Genomic DNA, 19,933 nt, shown 5'->3' with positions numbered 1-19,933 from the left:
GTTTTATTTCTCAGTAGTGCCATGAAATCAAGACAGTTTTATTTCTCAGTAGTGCCATGGAAAGAACACCCTGGAAGGACTCTGAGCAGCGTTAGCCATGGTTTGGGGGGAAGAACTGAGAGCACCTCCTCGGTGGAAACAGCATCTCCAAGGGGACAGTAGATTCCTCCCTGCATCCACTAAATGACATCCTGAGATACCTGTCACTGCATGAGGAACACAACCTGGCAGGTATGGTCATCAAAGTTGGTAACCCCTAAACCATCTAAAACCACTGCATGCAAAGACTGTTAGTTAAAGGTTGCAGGTTTTAGTGTCTCATAGCATAAAATATCTTTATATTTTTCTCTTGCTTTCATGTTCCAGGCAGAAATAAAGACAAGATGAAGAAACTGCTCAGTTCAAGTACCATATGAAATGAAAACTAGAGTAGGGAAGGAAAATAAGTTGTCTTAAAAATCTGGGGTAAGATAGAGTGGTAGTGCTGATCACCAGGCCTGGGTTCTGCAGGAGGGAAGGAGAGACACACACACACACTGAAGCAGGGAGCACAAGGACAGCTGCTATGTGCAACAAGTTAGGTCAACCTCACCTCACATCCTCCCTCCCGGCTGGCCTGGTGACAGCAAGGATTACAGGACAACAAAGTGCCATTCACTACTGCTCAGGCAAGGAAGAGCAAGCATGTTAAGAGCAGACTCCTCCAGTTCTGCCCTTCCCATCCTGTTGGTCTTAGCAAGGCCACAGGACCTGCGAAGGTCTAAGCTCACTTTGTGACACCTAAAAACCAAACCTTGGGCCTTGTAACAAATCCCCAGAGGTTAGAAACCAGATGGCACAAGGCGTCCCTCCTATCTGTCCATGCTACTTAAGCAGATTATTTAGCCTTTCTGTGCTTGGTTTTCTTACCAAAATGAATATAATTACCTTCAGCAATTTCTTGTCACGTTAAAAGTCTTCTCACACAAGAACTGTTGAACAAGCACAAAATATTGTGGCAAGCTCTGTACACATGAAACCAATACCTGAGGGACAGCCAGTCCTCAAACTTGTGCACAAGCCAGGTTTTCCATTTCAGCAAATATGGACATCATTAACCTACATAGGTGAACAGAGGAGACCCTGTCTTAACAAGGGAACTCACCAGAGGCCAAGGACCCACTTCACACTGGAACAGAAAGAGCAGTTGTTACAGAGGATCTGCTGGGAAGCAACTCACTCATGACTTCAGTTCCCCCTGAACTTAACTCCTCCCCTCTCCTTAGATCACAGCTGTGCTCTATGAAATTGTTAAAGGAAGAAAATTCCCCTCCTGCTCTTCTTTAACACTGGTGCAGCCCAGCCCAGTGGAATCACCCTTTCATTTATGCTGCATGTGTGAGACCAGAAGCACAGAAAAATTTAGCAAAGCAGAGGAAAGTGTTTCCTTTTGTAGCAAGGCACAAGGTACTTGCCTTTAAATACACACATTATTGAAAGCTAGAGTCCTGTCAAATGACTGCTGACAAGAACTAGGAAACAGTTTTGAAACTGCATGATCAGATTAAGAGTGAATATTTAGGGTTTCTTTGGATTCACATAGCTGGAATTCCATGAGCACCATCCCTGGAGCCTGAGTTACACCACAGAAAGCATAGCTGCCTTTCTTATGCTGAACTTAAGGCTTGCAAGGTTGAAGCAAATCTTAGAGCCAACAGTGATGGAAGGAAAACAGGCCACAGATATAAAGGAGCAGATAGATGTTCACCTTTCTGAGCCATTCTGACATGAACTGACCTACAGATCACGTGCCTAAAGCTCTTCCACACAAGCCAGGGGACAGTGACAGGGAAGTGCTTTTAGGCAGGTTGGATAACGCTCCAAACAAACTGCAAACTCTGCTCATCCTCCTGCTGCATGACAGTCTCCGTCAACAGAAGGGATTTACTCTGACTCCTCTGGGCAGGAAAGCAACCCTCAACCAGAGCAAATATGCCAGAGAAATTTCCAGAATCATATTTTCAAAATGACAGACATATGTATTTGGGTCATGGTTGGACTTAATGACATTAAGGATCTTTTCCAACCTATAAGGTGCTCTGATTTTACTGTATCAAAATGTATTCTGAAGCCAGAGGACATTCAGAAATGAAACCAGCACCAGAAACTGCTGCTTGAGTCAAGCAAGGATTTGGTAGATGCACAGAACAGCTTGGACTCCATGTGTCTCACTGGTGAGTAATCAACTGCCCAGTTGATCCAATTGACTCGATCTTGCTCAAATCCATGTTCTGCTCCTGTCAGTTGCAGGATCAGGGCTGATGAGAATCCCACTCCCCCAGCCCACAGCATAGGACAGAGCCTGACAGTGCCCAGGCTGAGGTCCATGGGGCAGGTTCCCACAGGTCCCCCACCCTCCTCAGCACCCAGCCTGGTCCAGCTGCCTCCCCCAGCTCTGTAGTGAATCTCAGCCCACCTTACGTGTGGGAACTGTGATCCATGAACTGGCGAGGCCCTGCTGAAAGCTAAATGATAATCGAGTTCTTCAGCAAGTTTCAAGATAAGCTTTATTTATTTTAAAAGAGAAAAACATCTACAGGATGTGGTGTTTGCATTCATTCTCCTGCATAGATTTAAATATTTGTGTGGCACACGTTTCCATAGCCAAGGGTCTCCTACTAGCTGACACCACACTGAGACACCAGCCTGTGCATAGTCGCTGCACAGCTATGAACACGAGCCCTGAACTCAATGGAACACACTTTTCAGCTCCAATCCTCTTGTGCTGCCATGAGCTTTGCATGGTAACATTTCTTATTCATTTCAGAAGAACTAAACACTTTCCTTTACAAGATACAGATTTTGACTATCCAAAGTCTTTCAGATGTGTGGAATTTCAAAAGCAGTTCTGCTGTCTGTTTGCATCAGCAAAATCACAGGCTGTATTCAGGTTTCTGAGCATTTACTTTGTGCATTCATCATCTTTGTTCTATGCAATGACACTGCCACAGAACCCAACCAAAACTGCTTTGGATCCAGCCAGCACGGGTGTTATCTGGGAAGAGGCTCAGGAGGGGATCTCGCCACCAAGTCTGGCAGGATCAGTGGCATTCTCTACAAAGGTGCTTTGACAAACTTTGCCTCCTCTTCAGAAAACTCTGCTGAAATCTATCTCTGTGAAGTTGCTTTGCCTGAGTATACTTTCCCTGAGAAGTACTCTCCAGACTGAGGCACAGCTTTTAGCTTCTCTGTCTTGCGGTGATTGGTTTTCACAAACCTCAGCAGGTTAACAACAGCAGCTGGTGTGATTCCAGGGATACGGCTGACCGCGCCAATCTGCACATGGAGACAGGAACACGTTAACTACCACCAACCCTACACACTGCATGGAGCTGGTGAGAATGAGATCAGACCTGTGGGCGCTCCTTTCCCTGATTCACCCCCTGCCCCTTGAGAAGACAGAAGGGATTTCAGTGCTGCTCAGCCCCGCTGTGGCTGAGTTTCTCACCGTCTGGGGGCGGTTTGCGTCCAGCTTCTCCCGCACCTCTGCCGAGAGTGAGGCATCAATGGCAAAGTAATCCAGGTCCTCTGGCAGCTGGAGCGCCTCATCACGACGCACCTCTTCCATTTCCTGCTGCTGACTGACCACACACCACTCGTAAGCAGCTGTGGTGGTCAGGGGAACAAGAAAGGCAGATACAGATAGATATTCATGTGAAACAAGTCACTTGCACAAAACACAATGAGAAATTTCACTGAGGTGGTCAAAAGCTCCTAAGGAAATTTCCAGCCTTATAGACTGTAGAGCCTAATTCACATCACTGCTTTGGAAGAACTACTACTCTTCAATTTGTTACAGGAATTTAGATACATGGGTTGTTTTTATCTTCTCATCATAACGAAGGATGGCCTATTTGATGGGGCAGTAAGGAGGAAAAAAACCCAAAGAGTGATCCTACTCATAGAGTGAAACATCAGTGCATCAGTGCAAAAAAGGGCTGTGGCTTATGGTAAAAAGTTCACACTCTGATCATGATCAGTGTTTTATTTCTCTAACCAGCAACATGAAACACACTAGGACAACTGCTGTCCCCTTACTGAACAAACGTATACAGATCACCATGAGAGAGCCTAATCCTTGTACCTTACCTTCTATTTTCAATCTCTCTGCCAGCTCCCTCCATTGAGCAAGCTTGCCCAGGGGTTCTGGGATAGCCTTTGCCAGAATCTCCATGTTGACATCTTGATACTGAAGGACATCAAAGGCACTGTGAAGAACAAGAGTAAACATTTATGGTAAAAAGGAGTCACACCTGTAAGGCAGACTTGTGGCTGTTCAAACGTACAAAGTTTTTAGCTTAAGCCAGAACAGCAATCTTGGAGTACTGACAGCTTCAGGAAGGATGGACAAATGCTGTGAAACCGCTAGCCAGATGTGCTAAAGCAAGCATAACCAGAAAGCTCCACGTGTAACACTTACCTGACAGGTGACCTGCGATTGCTACTTATGGGAACTCCTGGTAGTAACTGGGACCATTTGGATATGCTCAACTGAAGCGATTTTAGTGTTGCGATGCCATCCTCTAATGCAGCTCTCATCTTAACCGCTTGCTCATATCGCTGCTGTGACACACACCCAGCTTCTTCAAAGCCTGCAGAGACAGGTATCCATGAGACACAGGTCCACAGGCAGGCAGGGCCGGTCAGTGCAGGGGCTGGCAGAGCAGAATACCTCTGTGAGTGAGCCTGGCGTCGGCGTTGTCGGGCCGCAGGGCCATGCGGAACTCCACGCGGCTGGTGAACATGCGGTACGGCTCGCTGGTGCCCAGCGCTGTGAGGTCATCGATCAGCACCCCCACGTAGCCCTCGGTGCGGCTGACGGTGAACGGGGGCCTGCCCTGCACCCGCAGGCACGCGTTGATCCCAGCAATCACACCCTGCACAGCAAAACAAACCAAACTCCATCACTCTCTTCTTAGCAAAAACCGGGCACATCTGCCCCGAAGGCTCACACGTCAAACCGCGCCCAGGAAAACGCAACAGTCTGTGCCAGGAATTCAGGCTGTTTCCTGCTCGTGACATTCTGAGTGTCTGAAGGGCTTCTTGGCCCCTGCTGGTGTGTCTGGAGACAATTCCCACATTTTCAACTATACCCACTGCACAGTCTCCATGCTGAAACACTTGACAGGACTTTCAATTACTATTGTTACTGCAACCTTAGGGATAGCAACTGCAGATACTTGTACAGATACAAGTGAAAATATCTTAGGCAAGTCTGGAATCAGGGTGAGCAACAAAAGTAAGAACATCTCATGAACACAAAATGGGCCTAGCAAGACTATCACAAAGGCCAAGGTAATATCCCTTTCTGAGTGCTGAATATTCAACAGTCAGATTTGCCCACCTGAGCTGCAGCTTCTTCATAGCCTGTTGTGCCATTTATCTGGCCTGCAAAGAAGAGGCGCTGAACAAGACGTGACTCGAGAGAGGTGGTCAGTTGTCGGGGGTCTAAAAAGTCATACTGCACCCCATAGCCTGTGACACACAACAACACAGATGTTACAGGAGGGACTGTCAAGGCAACCAGTGGAGCAGAACGGCTAATCAATTCTATTTATGATTTCTGAACAAGCAGACTAAAAATCACTGCATTCAGGAATTAGTTTTGCTTCACGTTTCCTTTGTTTTGCTATGCTCTAAACAAAACCTGCTTTTCATTAACTAGTAAATAAATATGACTAATAGATTCAAAACTATTCAGCCCTCACCTGGCTGTAATATCTTGGCTTTTTCCAAGCCTGGGACGGATTTGATCACCTGCTCCTGTAGCTCAGGTGGCAGTGTCATGGACATGCCCTGGGGGTAAATGACATTGGAATCCAAGCCTTCTGGCTCCAGCCACACCTGATGTTCTCGGTCTGGGAAGCGCAGAACCTTTGATTCAAGAGAGGGACAGTACCTGTAACAGTAAACAGCCATGAGCAGCACCTGACATGGAGAAAAAGTTACTTTCCAGAAGTGAAGCAGGAGAGACCCACAGCTCCAAAGAGACTTCCAGCCTGTCCCCTTGACAGCCTTGCATGATGCCACACACTCACCGTGGGCCCCTGGTTGTCTCCCTGACGTGGTTGTTCAGGTGGAGGTTATCGCGGATAATTTGCTGGGCCTTCAGGTTCGTGCGAGTCAGGTAACAGGACAGCTGATCTTCCGGCTGGAACACGCCAAAGCTCGGCCTAAGTTAACCTGGTCATGACACCGTATCCTCACTCAATAACTCTGGTATCTCCAAGACCTTTCCCATGATGGCTGGCTCTCTCTTCCGGGAGGGGTCAGCAGGGCTGTCATACCCACTGTACACACTGAACACGAGTGATCTGAGAGCCTGAGCAACATGCCCAAGACCAGACCAAGAATGGGATGGAATCTGGGAATCTGGAATTTAAGTTCTAGCCTATATGCCATATTCCTAATTACAGGATGGATATTCCCATTAAATCAACATGTTACATCAGAGCATTCAAACTGAGCACAGGGAAAAAAACCTCTGGAGTTAGAAGAATAAGTGCTAATCCTACAGCTAACAGCCAATTAATGGGTGAAGAAAAAAACTAGTGAAGAAAAAAAATTCTCTCAAAGAGGAAAAAACCACAAAACTCTGCAATTAACATGAAAAATTCAAAGTTTGGAAAAAACCTCACCATGTGAAGTAAAGTATTTCACTGATATTTCTGAAAAAGAGTCAACAGACTCACATTCAAAACTGTGACAATGTAGCACCATAACTCTTTAAAACTGCCACTGGGTTATATATTAGTTAGAACAAAAGTCTTGTGATTTTATGTGATTTTGATTTAGATCTGTGTTGGCTGAGTGTCAGTACAAAACCCTGAGAAATCATCTTGCTGCACCTGCAGAAAGGAACTCCATGGACCCATAACCCACAGAAAACTTAATCAACAGTTGAAAACCAAAATTCAATAAAGAATTGTTCAATGGTTGTCATATAACTTGAGATGAATTAGATACAAAAGACAAGAAAGGTGTCTTGAAAAAGTTAATATATTGCAGGTGTGGTAAGTGAACCACTTCATAGGCCTGTACACTCCAGAAACTTAATCAATAGTAATTGTCTAACCAGGACAGCAAATTTAATAAAGTACTGATTAGCTGGATAAAACCTGGGTTATCCATTAAACAAAGACAGATGAGATGCTCTAGTAGTAATAAAAGAAACAGAACACCTACACCATGATGCAATAAATTGGCCAGACTTCTGGAAGCATCTATAAAAAATCCTGCATGTTATAGCATATATAAATGTCTGAAAATTGTTGCTTCTCTCAACATGTTTACGGAGAATAAATTCCTGATATGCTCTCAATTTTGACTCAAAGTTGTTATTAGGGATGTTTGTCTAACAACTTTTTGCTGTTAAACTTAAAACACTTTGTATGAAAACCTCTCCTACATATACCAAGGCCTTCACCTGATACTACTTTTGCCCCATCCTGATTGTAAAAGGTTATAGCAATTCCTATAACTTCCAGGGCAAATTAACTCCTGATACTTAACTCTGTGCTGTTTAATTACATTATACAAAAACAGCCAATGTTCCAAGATTTTCTTCAGAAAATTGAACCTCTTCTGCTTTTAAGTTACTGTTAACCGGACACCTCTCAGCTCTGAGGATAAATCCATCCTTTCTTGGTCAATACTACAAATTATCTCTAATTTCAACATTTTTAACCTTATTCCAGAGCTAAGATAAGAAGCCAGGCACTGTAAATCTCCACAATACAGGCATAATACTGGAATATTTTGTAAAACCAGCACATGAAGAATACTAGCAGCAGTATCACATTTCACAAAACTCTTGACTCCACAGGTAAAGAAAGTTCAGTTCTCAAGTGGAGAAATGAGAGTGAGAAGGTATTTGCTTTCAAAAGAACTCAAGTAACTTCCGTCTCGCATTGAGAGTACGGAAGTTATGCTCAGAAACGTAACACCTCCAGTACAAATACACCCCAGCTGCCTTTCCCAGCCCTGACTCCCTGGCTGATGATGAGCACGGCACTCCCAGAACCACCTCCCACCCGGCTCCACGTGCACCTGATGGGTGGGATGTGCTACCCCACCTTGATCCACACGGCCTCGCTGAGGAAGCTGAAGGGCACTGGAGGGTTGTCAGCCGCACGTTCCTGCAGACCAGCGAAGTCAATCGTATCCTTGGCCAGCCGGGGCGGCGTCCCAGTCTTCAGCCTGCCCACAGCAAAGCCCAGCCTCTCCAGAGTGCGGGCCAGCCCGATGGCTGGCTGGTCCCCCAGCCGCCCCGCCGGGTGTGTCTCCAGGCCGATGTGGATCACACCCCTCAGAAACGTACCGGTGGTCAGGATAACGCTCCCGGCACGGACTGTGCTCCCATCCCCTGGAACAGCACGTTTTCAGAGATGTACACAGTTTAGTAGCAACAAAACCCTGGAATTCTGGTGCTTCTGTCTAAAGGGAGAACTGGAGACTACCAGTGCCCACTGGGGGTTTATCTGTCTTTATTATAAAATAATACCAGCTTCTCCATAATAAAGGCATCAATAGCAATAACTACAATAAGCAGCATGTAATTATTTCTGTATATTTATTTATTAACTAAGCAAGTTATTCCTAAAAAATAAAACCACTCCTGAGAAAAACCCATATCCAGGCGTTTATTTTGGAAAGCTTGTTTATTGTAACAGCAAGGGGTAATGAAGTACAAGCCTGTTACTAAGAGGACCCCACGGTCCTGCAACACTGAGGGCAGCATACACCATTTACCAAATAAACCTCAAAACACAGTACAGAATTCAGTACCACTAGCCTGAAGAAAATTAACTTAGTTCATGTCCCAGTACACTACTAATCCAGGTATTTTTGACATTGTATTACTTTCTATTACACATATTAACCTGGTTTATTTCACTTTACCTAAACCAGCTCTGTTGGCTAATTAATCTTTCTCTCTAATGAATCAGAATAGGACAAATTCATCTTTCTCATCAGTAAATCAGAAATATTTACCCCAAAGGCTAGTTCCTAGTGTGGAGTAACTGAAGGCACTTAGTGAGTTACCAGCACATACCCAGAACAACTCCTGTGACTTGACACTTCCCGGGACGGCCTGGTTCTGGCTCAGTCAAGAGAAGATCCTCCACAGATGCCTCACGAACTGTCAACAGTGGTGTGTTAAGGATTTCTTTCTGTCATGAAAGGAGTTACTGCAAAAATCTAGGAAGTTATGAGACATATAGGCAATCCCAAACCCTGCTGGTTTCTGAAACATCTATTACCCACTTCCATTCTTACCAGGTCATTTGGTAGACACTCAGTTACAGTACTATCCTGATTTATCAGGTAGAAGTTTTCACTCAAATAAACTAATTGATCATGAAGTCTCACCTGTATCTAAAACACTAGAGAATTTTTCAAACTGTGCTGAGCTCCAACAACTTACACTGCATCCAAGTACCAAACAGAGAAGTACCTAGGTTTGATCGGTAAATAATGAAAAACAAAACATAGCCTCTTTCTTCGTAATCCTCAGTGGCGCATCCCGCCTCCCAACACCCGGCAGCCGGCCCCTCACCTGCATGTTCTCCTTGTAGAGGCCGCGGTCGATCTGCGCGCGGAGGCCCCACACGGCCGGGCCCTTGCAGCGGTTCAGCACCTTGTAGTGAACGCCGGAGCGGTCGCACACACGGCCGCACAGCCCGTCCAGGGCGTCCACCTCCCGCATGAGGTGCCCCTTCCCGATGCCGCCGAAGGACGGGTTGCAGGACATTTCCCCTGGATAATGACACAGGGACACCCTCAGACCCCGCGACCTCCTCGGCTCAGCGCCGCTCCCCACGCCGGGAGACCCGAGGCGCCCGCGGCAGCTTCCCCCGCCCTCCCCGGGCACCCGCGGCGGTACCGATGGTGCCGATCCTGTGCGTAAGCAGCAGAGTGCAGGCCCCGCCGCGAGCGGCCGCCGCCGCGGCCTCCGTGCCCGCATGGCCCCCGCCGATCACCACCACCTCGTAGCGCGGCGCTGCCGCCGCCCCGACCTCGCTGCCCGCCCGGCGGTGCCCGGGTCGAGGCGTCGGGAGCAGCGGCAGGCGGCGGCAGCCGCTCCGCAGGAACATGGCGGCTGGGCCGGGAGCGCCGCCGCGGCTCCTGTGGCCCGGAGCGAGAGGCGGGGCCTGCGGGAGCGGCGGCCCGGGCGCCTCCCCGCGGCCGCCCGTCCCGGCTCCCCGCACGGCTGAAAAAGCCGGGCGGTGCCGGTGCTCACGTGTCCTCGCCCCGCGGGCGGGCGGGCGGAGCCGCCCAGGAGCGGGAAAACGCTCCCGTCGGATTGGAGGCAGACCGCAGCTTGACTGTTGCTGCCGGAGCTATCCTGTGCCCGGGCCGAAGTTGGCGCGCCGGGCTACGTCTTACCTCCGCCCCGCTCGGCGGGTTTCGTTTCCTAGGGGAGGTGCGCTTCTTGGAAGAGGAACTCGCCCGAAGCCAGAGGCGGGAACCCCGTTGCTCGCGAGGCCGCGCTCGCCGTGTTGCTGGTGCGGAGAGGGAGCAGCGGCCATGGACGCCGCGGGCGGCAGAGGGGCGCGGGCCAGGCGGGGGACGCGTTCCACAGCTCCGCGGAGCCGGGGCAGGGAGAAGGGCGCAGCCCGAAGCCCCTCGCGGGGCCGCGCCGCGGGTGAAGGCTCGAGCGCCATCGCGACCCTCCGGACACCGCGCACGGAGGGAGCCCCGGCCCGGGGCGGCCGCTCGGCGCGGCGAACCCCCGGTGCCCGGGAACCGCCAGCGGGCGGGGCGGCGGGCGGCGCAGAGGCGCCCCCCGCCCCGCGGAGCAGGGCACCGGCCGCCAGAGTGCCCGCGGCCCCGGGGAGCCACGCGGCTGTGCCCGACGGGGCGGTCGCTGCCGCCGGCCGTCGTCCCCCGCCGGCGGCAGACGCCTTGCGGCTCCGGGAGGTGCTGTCGCGGCTCAGCCTGCTCCGCGAAGACGTGTCCGAGGCTTCGACACTGGTGAACACGGTGGTCCGGCACCTGGTCCAGGCCATCCGCGACAGGGAGAGCTGCTTCAGCTCCATGGAGCAGCAGAGCGCCGGCAGCTACTACGAGCGCGTCAAGGTGGGTGCCGGGGCGGAGGCAGCGCTCTCCCGCCGGGCGGCGGCGGTGGGCGAGAACGCGGACCGGCCGCGGAGGGCCGCTCCTAGCTGGCATCTCCCGCCGAGTAAGGCTCTGTGGATGTAACTGCATCGCTAAGGATAGCTCTGCATTACAAAATGATCAGTAACCTGCTGAATGGTGCTACGTGCACTGAGTCAGAGACGCTACCTGAACGGTTCAGGCTGCAGCAAGCATTGCGCTCGCACAGCACGCAGGTGAGCTCGGCATAGCAACACAATCTGTCAGGTATAGCACTGCACAAGAAGCCTTGGGCCAGGTTTTAGTTCATAGTTTTTTCAAAAATCAGGAGTTATGGATACAAGTTGAAAGAAGAAAAATTTAGATTAGATATTAGAAAGAATATTTTTACTGTGAAGGTGGTGGGACAGTGGTACAGAGTGTCTTGAGGAGATTGTGGATGCTCCAAACCTGGCAGTGTTGAAGGCCAGGTTGGGTAAGGTCTTGAGCAACCTGGTCTAGTGGAAGGTATCCCTGCCCAGGGCCGGATGAGTCAGGACTAGTAAGGTCCATTCCAATCCCTTCACCTTCTGTGATTAACCAGTACCTTTTTTCTGTCTAAAACTAGCTTCAGACCTTGCAGTGCATTTTTTTCCTCACATCCAAAGTGCAAGAGGATGTCTGAGCATACTTATACATTAATTATTCAGAACAGCTTAAGAATCTTAAAACTATCTTAAAAATTAATAAGTTGGAGAGCTGGGAAGTGAGCTGCAAATTGCTATTTTCCACCCCAATGCACAGTAATCTTGCAATACCACAGAAATAAGCTCATATTTCACATCAGACACCAAGGTAGATGAAACCACAACTGGTATAAAAATCTCAGGAGACTAAAACCTAAGTTGCACATTGTCTGTTCTATTCTTACATTTGCAGATATCTGAGCCAAATGAGTTTGACATCATGCTTGTAATCCCTATAAAACAGAATGCAAATGATTCTACAAGGCTTCAGCTGGATGAGTCTGATGATACTGGAGCCTATTATTATGCATCATTCAAAAGGGGTCCAATAGAAAGAGGTTGGTTGAAGTTCTTAGAGGAAGATGGAAAATTATCAGCCTCTAAAATGATGCAAGCACTAAGAGACATTATTAAACAGGAAGTAAAAAACATTAGAGGTGAGTACTGAGAGAACAAACTTCATCAGGAATTGGTACAAACGCAGTTACATTGTGCATATGTGTTGCCCCAGTATTAAGAATATGCATTTTCCTGCCAGTCTCTTTGTGCCAATGGAGCTGTAACCCCTCCTGTCCCCAGTATCTCAAGCTGGCTCACAAAAACACATAGGTAACTTGTTACATTATTAACTCCATTATGCATATTTTCTGTATGAAAATAATAAACATTAAGGGATGCATGTTTGCTATTTCCTACATAACCTATACATCTTGTATCTATCTGGAGTACACAAAGACCCATTTGCTGAAGTAGCAAAACAAGGAGCTTTCTTTTATACACTACCTAGTATTTTTTATTGATCAGTACAGAAACTGCATCCCAGTATTTTTATAATTATTTTAAATATACTATATATATATTTATATAATTATATTAAAATAACCGCAGTTAGGGTTATTTTTTCCCAAAACCTTCAGAAATATTGTGGCCAGATCTCCTCACTGTGTGTCTTCAACAGGGAAGCAATTAAATGAAAAACATTATTATATTTTTAATTCTTAGACAGTAAATCAAGTAAACACAGTAGTGTTCCCTGTTTCATAGAACTCTTCAGTAGACCTTCTCAATGTTTCAACATCCTGTAGGATAAAGAACCATTGACTGAACCCAGGTATTTCTTTTGATTGCTTATGAGCTCTTTAGTAAAAACTGTAACATTCTTAAAAACAGTTTTCATCTTACTAATCTGTCTAGCTATCTGTCCATCTAACATGAAATATCACTTTCTTTGTTACTAGGTATGGAAGTCACTGTGGCAAGGAAAAGGGCTGGAAGCCCTGCAATAACTCTTCAGATCAAAAAACCTCCATTAGAAATATCAGTGGACATCATCTTGACTTTGAAGGCTCAGAAGAGCTGGCCCCCCAGCACACAGGATGGCCTCAAAATTGAACAGTGGCTGGGAACAAAAAAGAGGAGGGATTTCAGATTAACACCAATTTATTTAGTAGCCAAGCAAAACAAAAGAGAAAAAGTTCTAAGAGGTACCTCAAATATGGACAATAATAAGTTATGAAATGTCTTTTCTACAACTTGATCACTTACAAGTGCTATAGAAAGGGTATCCAGATCATGTTCAGTATTCCATCTTTGAGACACCTCATCCTGGATATTTCCAGCTCAGACAACTGAAATCCCTCTTTAGAGCAGCAGATTTGTGGTACTGCTTGTCCTGTACTGAAATGTAAATACAAGCCCATTCTGCCAGGCTGCACATTAACCATTACTAAGAGCATTATATTAAATCCAGTCCAGCCAGACATGGATATGAGCCTTCCCTTGTGCTAGTACTCTGCTTAACAGCAGCTTGCACTCTCTTGTAAGATTAGAAGAAAGTTACTAAAAATGCAGGGAACTTCCCCATACATGAGACTCATCCACAAATCAGATACTTCTGCAGGAAGCAAACTGTTTTCTATCAAGATACATTGTTTCTCACTGAACTCTGGTATGGCTACAACATTTTTTCCTCCAGACCACTGTCCCATGGAGCCTCCTTTAGTTTGCAGAAACATTGTGACTTGTGCATTATGGTAACTGATCCTTTCAGTGTAAGATTTCAAGCATTCTGGTACCATTTTAATTAGCATGCCCATGTTATCAAAGCCCAGTACAGAAGTACTGATTTATTTGGCAATTTCTTCCTGTGCAAATTAATTGCAAAGAGTAACTGAGCCAAACAAGCAAGGCAAACTGTAATTCATGAAAAGAAGACAAAAGTGATTGTTGGTATTAGAAACAGGGCATTGAGATATATTAGCAATTATTTTCAGAAGCATGAGCAGAAGAACAAAAATGCTTTAGAACAGTCATCTTACATGAGACAAGCTCACAAACCTATTACGTGCACAAAGAAAACACAATAGCAGAAATTAAAAGGCTGTAGATTTCTGTGAATAATGCAGTTCTCTAAATCATGTTTAGCAAATCCAGGGACATTCAGAACTAAGCCTAATTTTAAAGTAAATCCAAACATTCTTAGGAATTTAAAGCATCCAAACTATTATGTCCTATATTAATTACATTCCAATTGTGTTTGTGAAGCAGCTGGAGAGTTAAGGAGGAACTAACTGCACTCACTAAATTATGGTTTCTTTTAGTAGGTGCAAAAAAATTGTGGGTATTTAAGTCAATTACAAAACTGGGTTTTTTTTCTAGCTACGAAAGCTGATGCTTAGGGCTGTGTAACTATTTAACAGTCTTGTGCTCGACTTCAGGGAACACCTGGCGACTCTCCTTCTCACATATTGAAAAGGATATGATCAAGAACCATGGCAACTCAAAGACATGCTGTGAATCCAATGGACCAAAGTGCTGTAGGTTGGTATTTCACAGGAATATTTTACTTTAAGCCTGTGTGAGCTGAGCTAGCACTAATACTGTTTCAGTTTAGCACTTCAGAATATGATCTAACAGTAATTACTCATAATGGGAAGCAAGAGTCTTTAAGGCATAATTGTTCTACAGCAATACAACACTGCATGTTCTTGCTGAATGTCTGGCTTGCATTTACCTAATGAAAGGTGGAAACAATCACATTGCTGGTTTAGACTCCAGACTTGTTTTAGAATGCAAAAAGATGTGCCTTGTTCAATAATCTTTCCCAAATTCAGTCCTGTTTAAAAAAAAAAGCTTTAAAAAGTGACTGACTCCACTTTATGAGCAAAATTTCTCTTCATATCAAGGCAATTTCTGAAATGATGGTGAGAACACTGCTGAATGAAAGCAAGACGAATAAATGATTTTTCAGTTCCATGAGAACTGTTTTCCAGATTTCTTCAACAAGAAAGAACAAAACCCACCATGAGATACAAAACCTCCTTAACAAGTAAACCAAGAAGTTGGTTTGCCAATTATGTGTTGTACTGAATCAAGAAAGCAACAAGAGAATTAATGCATAACTGTGTTTAAATATCTGATCTACATATTTAGAACTATGGAGAAGATACCTAATATATATGTATTTTTTTTAACAGGAAAGGTTGTCTTAAGCTGCTGAAGTTTCTTCTAGAGCAACTTAAAAGGAAATATCCAAAAGAATTGGAAAAATTCTGTTCCTATCATGTCAAAACTGCTTTTCTCCACTCCTGTGTCATGTGGCCAAATGACACAGACTGGTACTTGGGAAACTTGGATCATTCCTTTCAGCAATGTCTGGGATTTTTTGTGGATTGCCTGCAAAAGTCTCAGCTGACTCACTTTTTTATTCCCCAATACAACTTACTCAGCCAAGAAGATAAGGCAAGACATCATTTCCTTTCAAGAAAAATAAGTTATGAATTGAACAATGGATTCCCAGTATTTCATGAGAATTATTAAGAACACTGTTCACAACAGATATCTAATCATGTTGACTTTACATATGTGAAACAAAAAACTCTGCAATATAAATGACCTTCAGTAGTCTGTACTACAAATCCCAAAACAAAATAAAACTAAGACCACTAAGAGAAAAATCTATACTTCAGTCACACTGCTCAGCCATAACCCTTAAAAGAAATGTTTTAAGTAATATTTACCTTGCCTATCTAAATGTAGATGTCGCCTGCAAAACATCATCAAGGTATACTAAGAACATAGAGAAGAATTTGCAATATGTAATTTCTGTGTTTCTAAATACAAAAGCATCAAAGACTGCATAAAGGAAAAACTGACAATTTTATTTAAAATTAGGATCCACTGCAGAATATCAAAAATACACTCCTACTTTCAAAAGAAAAAAAAAGTCCCTGGAGTTACTTCAACATTAACCAGAAAAACTTCTCCAAACTTCTCCAGATTACCTGGGTGGATATGAAGATCTTGTGTAGAAGACAATCACCAGCAATAGTTACCAGAGAGAATATTTTACCTGAGCAATATGAAGTTGCTGAAGTAACTTATTCTTTTTGAGTCTTAGAATTACTTTAGAAATCAGTCTTTTCATTGGGCTTTGGATGGGAAACAATCATTACCTAATATGCTGCAACAGACGAATGGTTTTCTGCCAATGTGCTTTTATTTGTATGATAATCATGTAGAAAGAAATGCATCTTTCAACCTGTATCAAAGAAGAAGACTCTTGATATAAAAGGTTTCCAAAACCAAAATGCAGCATGAACTGGACACTCCTGAAATTGAAATTCATATCAATTTTTCTCATATCGAAGAAATGTGTGTTAGGAAAAAAAAATTACAATAATTCCTATTACTAAAATCATGCAGGTGAGAAGTACACAGCATTTGAGAACTGCTGTGCTGCAAATAAATACATATTTTGCTTCCACTTATAGAAGCCATGGGAAGTCCGTATTTTTCGCCTACTTTTTGAAGGCAAAATAACCTACTGGATTGAATAATGCTCAGATTTACCTCAATTATGAGCAAATTAAGAAGAAAGAATATTGGTAGACAGAGTAATTTTACTAAAATATTCTCATTTTACTGAATTTTGTTTATTAGTTTTTATTTATTCATATGACACATAAATTAACACAAGTTCAGAGCAAGCATCAAATGCAGGAATGACTCCTTCCCATATAAATTTCAAAGAGTAAAAAAAAACAACATGCCCCATTATCACTGGGAGTCTGTGTGACAGAACCTGACATCCAAATGTAAATTGTGAATCCATTTTATCTGGAAGAAATAAAATCTGACCTTCAAATGTATTCTTTTTTCCATGACTTTGTTAACATTGCTCTAGTAAACTCTGGTTTCATTCCTTAAGCAAGAATATTACATCCACAAAAACCAAAAGTGGGTTTTCTTCTCCAGTTAGCCACAAAAAAGTACTTCCTGTCATGTTCTCCTCCATTATAGGAAAATGCAGACCTCTCAAAAAATCTTGAGACACAAGTCTTAACAAAAATTACTACCAATGTTAAGTTTTAAAATAAGAACAAAGAAAACTTGCTTTAGCAAACATAAGGAACAGCAAACAGAGCAGTTTTCATTATCCTGAGAAATCCTGCATGCCAGCAACATATCAAGGCAGAGGTACAGCATTTTGAAACTACATTGACAAACATTGTTTACAATGAATAATCTGGTTCTCTGAATATAAAAGGAAAAATTATCTTTTACATTCTTATATAGCAATACTGCATATAACTAAAAAAAACCCAAACCAACTAACAAAGCCACAATATCTGTTTTTAACCAGTAGACAATGGCTTTAGAAGTTTCATACATCACACAAGAAAAAATTATGTGAAAATAATGTCCAAGTGCAAAACCAGATTTACTCCCATATAAAGATACTCCAGTTTTCTAAGACGCTTTTGAGAAGTTTGTTTAAATAGGACAGGTAGAGAAAACAACCAAACACAAAATGAAACTAATAAATTCAAGCTCATGGAAGCTAACACTAATTAAAATCACTTTCTCTGTTTCAGTAGCTTCAAGGGACTACACTTATTTTGAGGGCTTTCTCCAAGGTCTTTGTATATCCTTTTCATTTTCTTTTCTCATTTGTGATTGTTTGTATCTTTCTGCCATTGCAATAAGCTCATCAGGAACTACCTATTAAGAAAGCAGGCAAAAAACTAAGGTGAATTTTAAATAAATCTAAACGTTAAGACTGCTTTATGAAAATGCTATTGCAAACAGCTCCCAAACTTGATTTCATTATTTATCTGGCTCCTATCACTTTGCAGATTATTTTCTGTAAAAATGCAGAGAGAAATCTTTTTACGTAAGATTGCACTGAAATACACTGAAAAATAATCATCATAGTGTCTCTGGATTTTCAATAATATATCTATGCTTGTATCACCATATCTGATGGCAACATATAGCCAGCTAATTACAACATTATAGTTCAAACAGAAATGTATCTTTTAGTTATCAGTAGCAGCTGGTAAAAACATCCAGTGCCACTTAAAGGTGATATCATACTATATACATCTACTGAATGTTGATTTGTATTAAATTCCTTATGGAAGTTTTAAGAACCTCTGAAGAGAAACTTTGTGACTTAAAGAAAGTGTTGTCATAGGAATGGTTCTCACATGCTTAGAACAAAGCAAAAAGACAAGGAAAGAGGGGCAGGAGAAAATGGTCAGATCTCCCACCATTGGGACGTTGTAAGAGCACCTTACCAAGATCCACAGGAATTTTTGGCATGTTTGTAATTATGTGGAAAAGGTGAATAGTATCATCAAAACACTCTCACCTCAGAATTCTTAACAACTGAAGCCAGATGTGAAGAATTACAGACAGATTTATTAGCTGAGTGACAGTGATGGAAAAAAAAAACCCAGATACCATTCTTTTGCTCAGAACAAAGGCAGTATCCAACAAGACTTCTTAAACCAGGTTGGGAAACATGCTGACATTAATGCAATGTTTACTGCAAAAAGCACAGTGTGCAACTGTACTGTCAAGAGGTCTTGGATCACTGATCTGTCAAAGCCAGCCCACTTCAGCAATCAGCGGTGGCTGTCAGTGGAAGTCACCCCTCCAGAATCAGTTTCCTGCTCAGAGCAAAGGGCACTGGGTGAATGCGCTATTAATGTGATTGCTCTGTCTGTGTCATTTGTGTCTGCCAGTGGCATAAATACAGTGCAAGCAGCAGAGTACAAACAAATGTAAATATCTTAAAGTCTCCCTAAATGTGCTTGGGCTTGGCAATGCTTGAACAAGTGGAGAACTCAGCCAGGACAAAAGGTCTGGTGGAGCAGGAAGTCATATTCCTCTAGTTTCCATTTCTTTTGTCAGACTTTATAATTGAGCAATGCTTGCTATTTGCTATCAGCAACTTTTTCTTGAGCTGGCATGAGGGCCAGCTCACTAGAATATGTTTTATATGCTGAATTGCTCTTACTGGTAAGCAACTATCCTGGCAAAATATGACAACTCTGGAAGAGTCCATTCTGCCTAAGTTTCAAACATTATTTAAAAATAAAGTTAATGTATCTCTAGCTGAAAGGCACAACAGGCTTATCAATGGAGATAGAAGTAATGAGACAAAGTTATTTTTCAGTTGAAACATGGGATGATTTTCTTCCTCAGTATCCCCTAGAGCTTGAAGCATAATTTATTCCAAACTAAAATCACAACAATTTCCTGCAAGAGTGGTTTTTGAGCAAGCACAAGTCAAGAGCAGGAAGAAGTGAGGATACAGAAACATAAAAATCTCAGTGAGGTAATATCCAGCATCTAGTGGCTTGTTGAAATTTTTATGAAAAATCTGTCTATCTGCTAAACATATAAGCTAGGTGAGGCTCATTCAAGTGAGAAAAGGATAAAGATGCCATAATTAACATGGAATTCCCATTAAATCTGTCCATGCTTGTTAATAAGCATTTATATGTAAAAGACTCCTTCAGCATGAAATAGACACCTTTTTGTTGTACTTGTTTTTCTTCATATATCTGTAGATTCAAAATCACAGAGAACATTTTGCTAACAAAAGCAACTAACTTGTTTCGAAATCAAAGTATTCTGAGCCTTCAGTTCTCTCCTACTTTTACATAATGCTTTAAGACTGAAACAATGGTATTTCCATTTGTCATGAGAAAAAACCCCAACACTTTGTCTATAGGGATACTTCCTTTCTATCAGACATAACTAAGTTTGAGAATAAT

At 43.6% G+C, this 19,933-nt stretch overlaps 3 protein-coding genes across 3 annotated transcripts in view; 1 reads left to right on the top strand and 2 right to left on the bottom strand.

The window, feature by feature from the left end:
* Window positions 1-2,528: 2,528 nt before the first annotated feature.
* On the bottom strand, window positions 2,529-10,191 carry MTO1 (mitochondrial tRNA translation optimization 1). Its single transcript, XM_064707397.1, has 12 exons — window positions 9,926-10,191; window positions 9,599-9,798; window positions 9,095-9,212; window positions 8,115-8,404; window positions 6,078-6,190; window positions 5,748-5,938; window positions 5,384-5,514; window positions 4,712-4,916; window positions 4,460-4,631; window positions 4,129-4,247; window positions 3,488-3,645; window positions 2,529-3,315 (listed from the first exon to the last, which is right to left on the bottom strand). Exons 1-12 carry the CDS (start codon window positions 10,134-10,136, stop codon window positions 3,148-3,150), a joined length of 2,076 nt encoding a protein of 691 aa, XP_064563467.1. The 5' UTR covers window positions 10,137-10,191; the 3' UTR covers window positions 2,529-3,147.
* Window positions 10,192-10,331: 140 nt separating this feature from the next.
* Window positions 10,332-17,100, top strand: CGAS (cyclic GMP-AMP synthase). Its single transcript, XM_064707399.1, has 5 exons — window positions 10,332-11,121; window positions 12,058-12,301; window positions 13,103-13,348; window positions 14,582-14,684; window positions 15,341-17,100. Exons 1-5 carry the CDS (start codon window positions 10,570-10,572, stop codon window positions 15,681-15,683), a joined length of 1,488 nt encoding a protein of 495 aa, XP_064563469.1. The 5' UTR covers window positions 10,332-10,569; the 3' UTR covers window positions 15,684-17,100.
* DDX43 (DEAD-box helicase 43) overlaps window positions 17,014-19,933 on the bottom strand; it is a 21,742-nt gene continuing 18,822 nt past the window's right edge. The window contains exon 16 of the mRNA XM_064707398.1: window positions 17,014-17,867. Within this exon, the coding sequence (XP_064563468.1) occupies window positions 17,760-17,867 (108 nt within the window). The 3' untranslated portion in view covers window positions 17,014-17,759. The remainder of the gene's footprint in view (window positions 17,868-19,933) is intronic.

Source organism: Zonotrichia leucophrys, chromosome 3, assembly GCF_028769735.1.
Source record: "Zonotrichia leucophrys gambelii isolate GWCS_2022_RI chromosome 3, RI_Zleu_2.0, whole genome shotgun sequence".
Taxonomy (NCBI): Eukaryota; Metazoa; Chordata; class Aves; order Passeriformes; family Passerellidae; genus Zonotrichia; species Zonotrichia leucophrys.
The sequence above is the reverse complement of the archived record's forward strand: the minus strand, read 5'-3'. Positions and strand labels throughout refer to the sequence as shown.

Coding starts and splice junctions, on each gene's coding strand:
- MTO1 (XM_064707397.1), bottom strand. CDS start 10,136: ATGTTCCTGCGGAGCGGCTGCCGCCGCCTGCCGCTGCTCCCGACGCCT. Junction 9,213..9,598: donor TCTACAAGGAGAACATGCAG/GTGAGGGGCCGG, acceptor CTTTCATGACAG/AAAGAAATCCTTAACACACC. Junction 4,917..5,383: donor ATGAAGAAGCTGCAGCTCAG/GTGGGCAAATCT, acceptor TTTGCTGTGCAG/GGTGTGATTGCTGGGATCAA.
- CGAS (XM_064707399.1), top strand. CDS start 10,570: ATGGACGCCGCGGGCGGCAGAGGGGCGCGGGCCAGGCGGGGGACGCGT. Junction 12,302..13,102: donor GGAAGTAAAAAACATTAGAG/GTGAGTACTGAG, acceptor CTTTGTTACTAG/GTATGGAAGTCACTGTGGCA. Junction 14,685..15,340: donor AATGGACCAAAGTGCTGTAG/GTTGGTATTTCA, acceptor TTTTTTTAACAG/GAAAGGTTGTCTTAAGCTGC.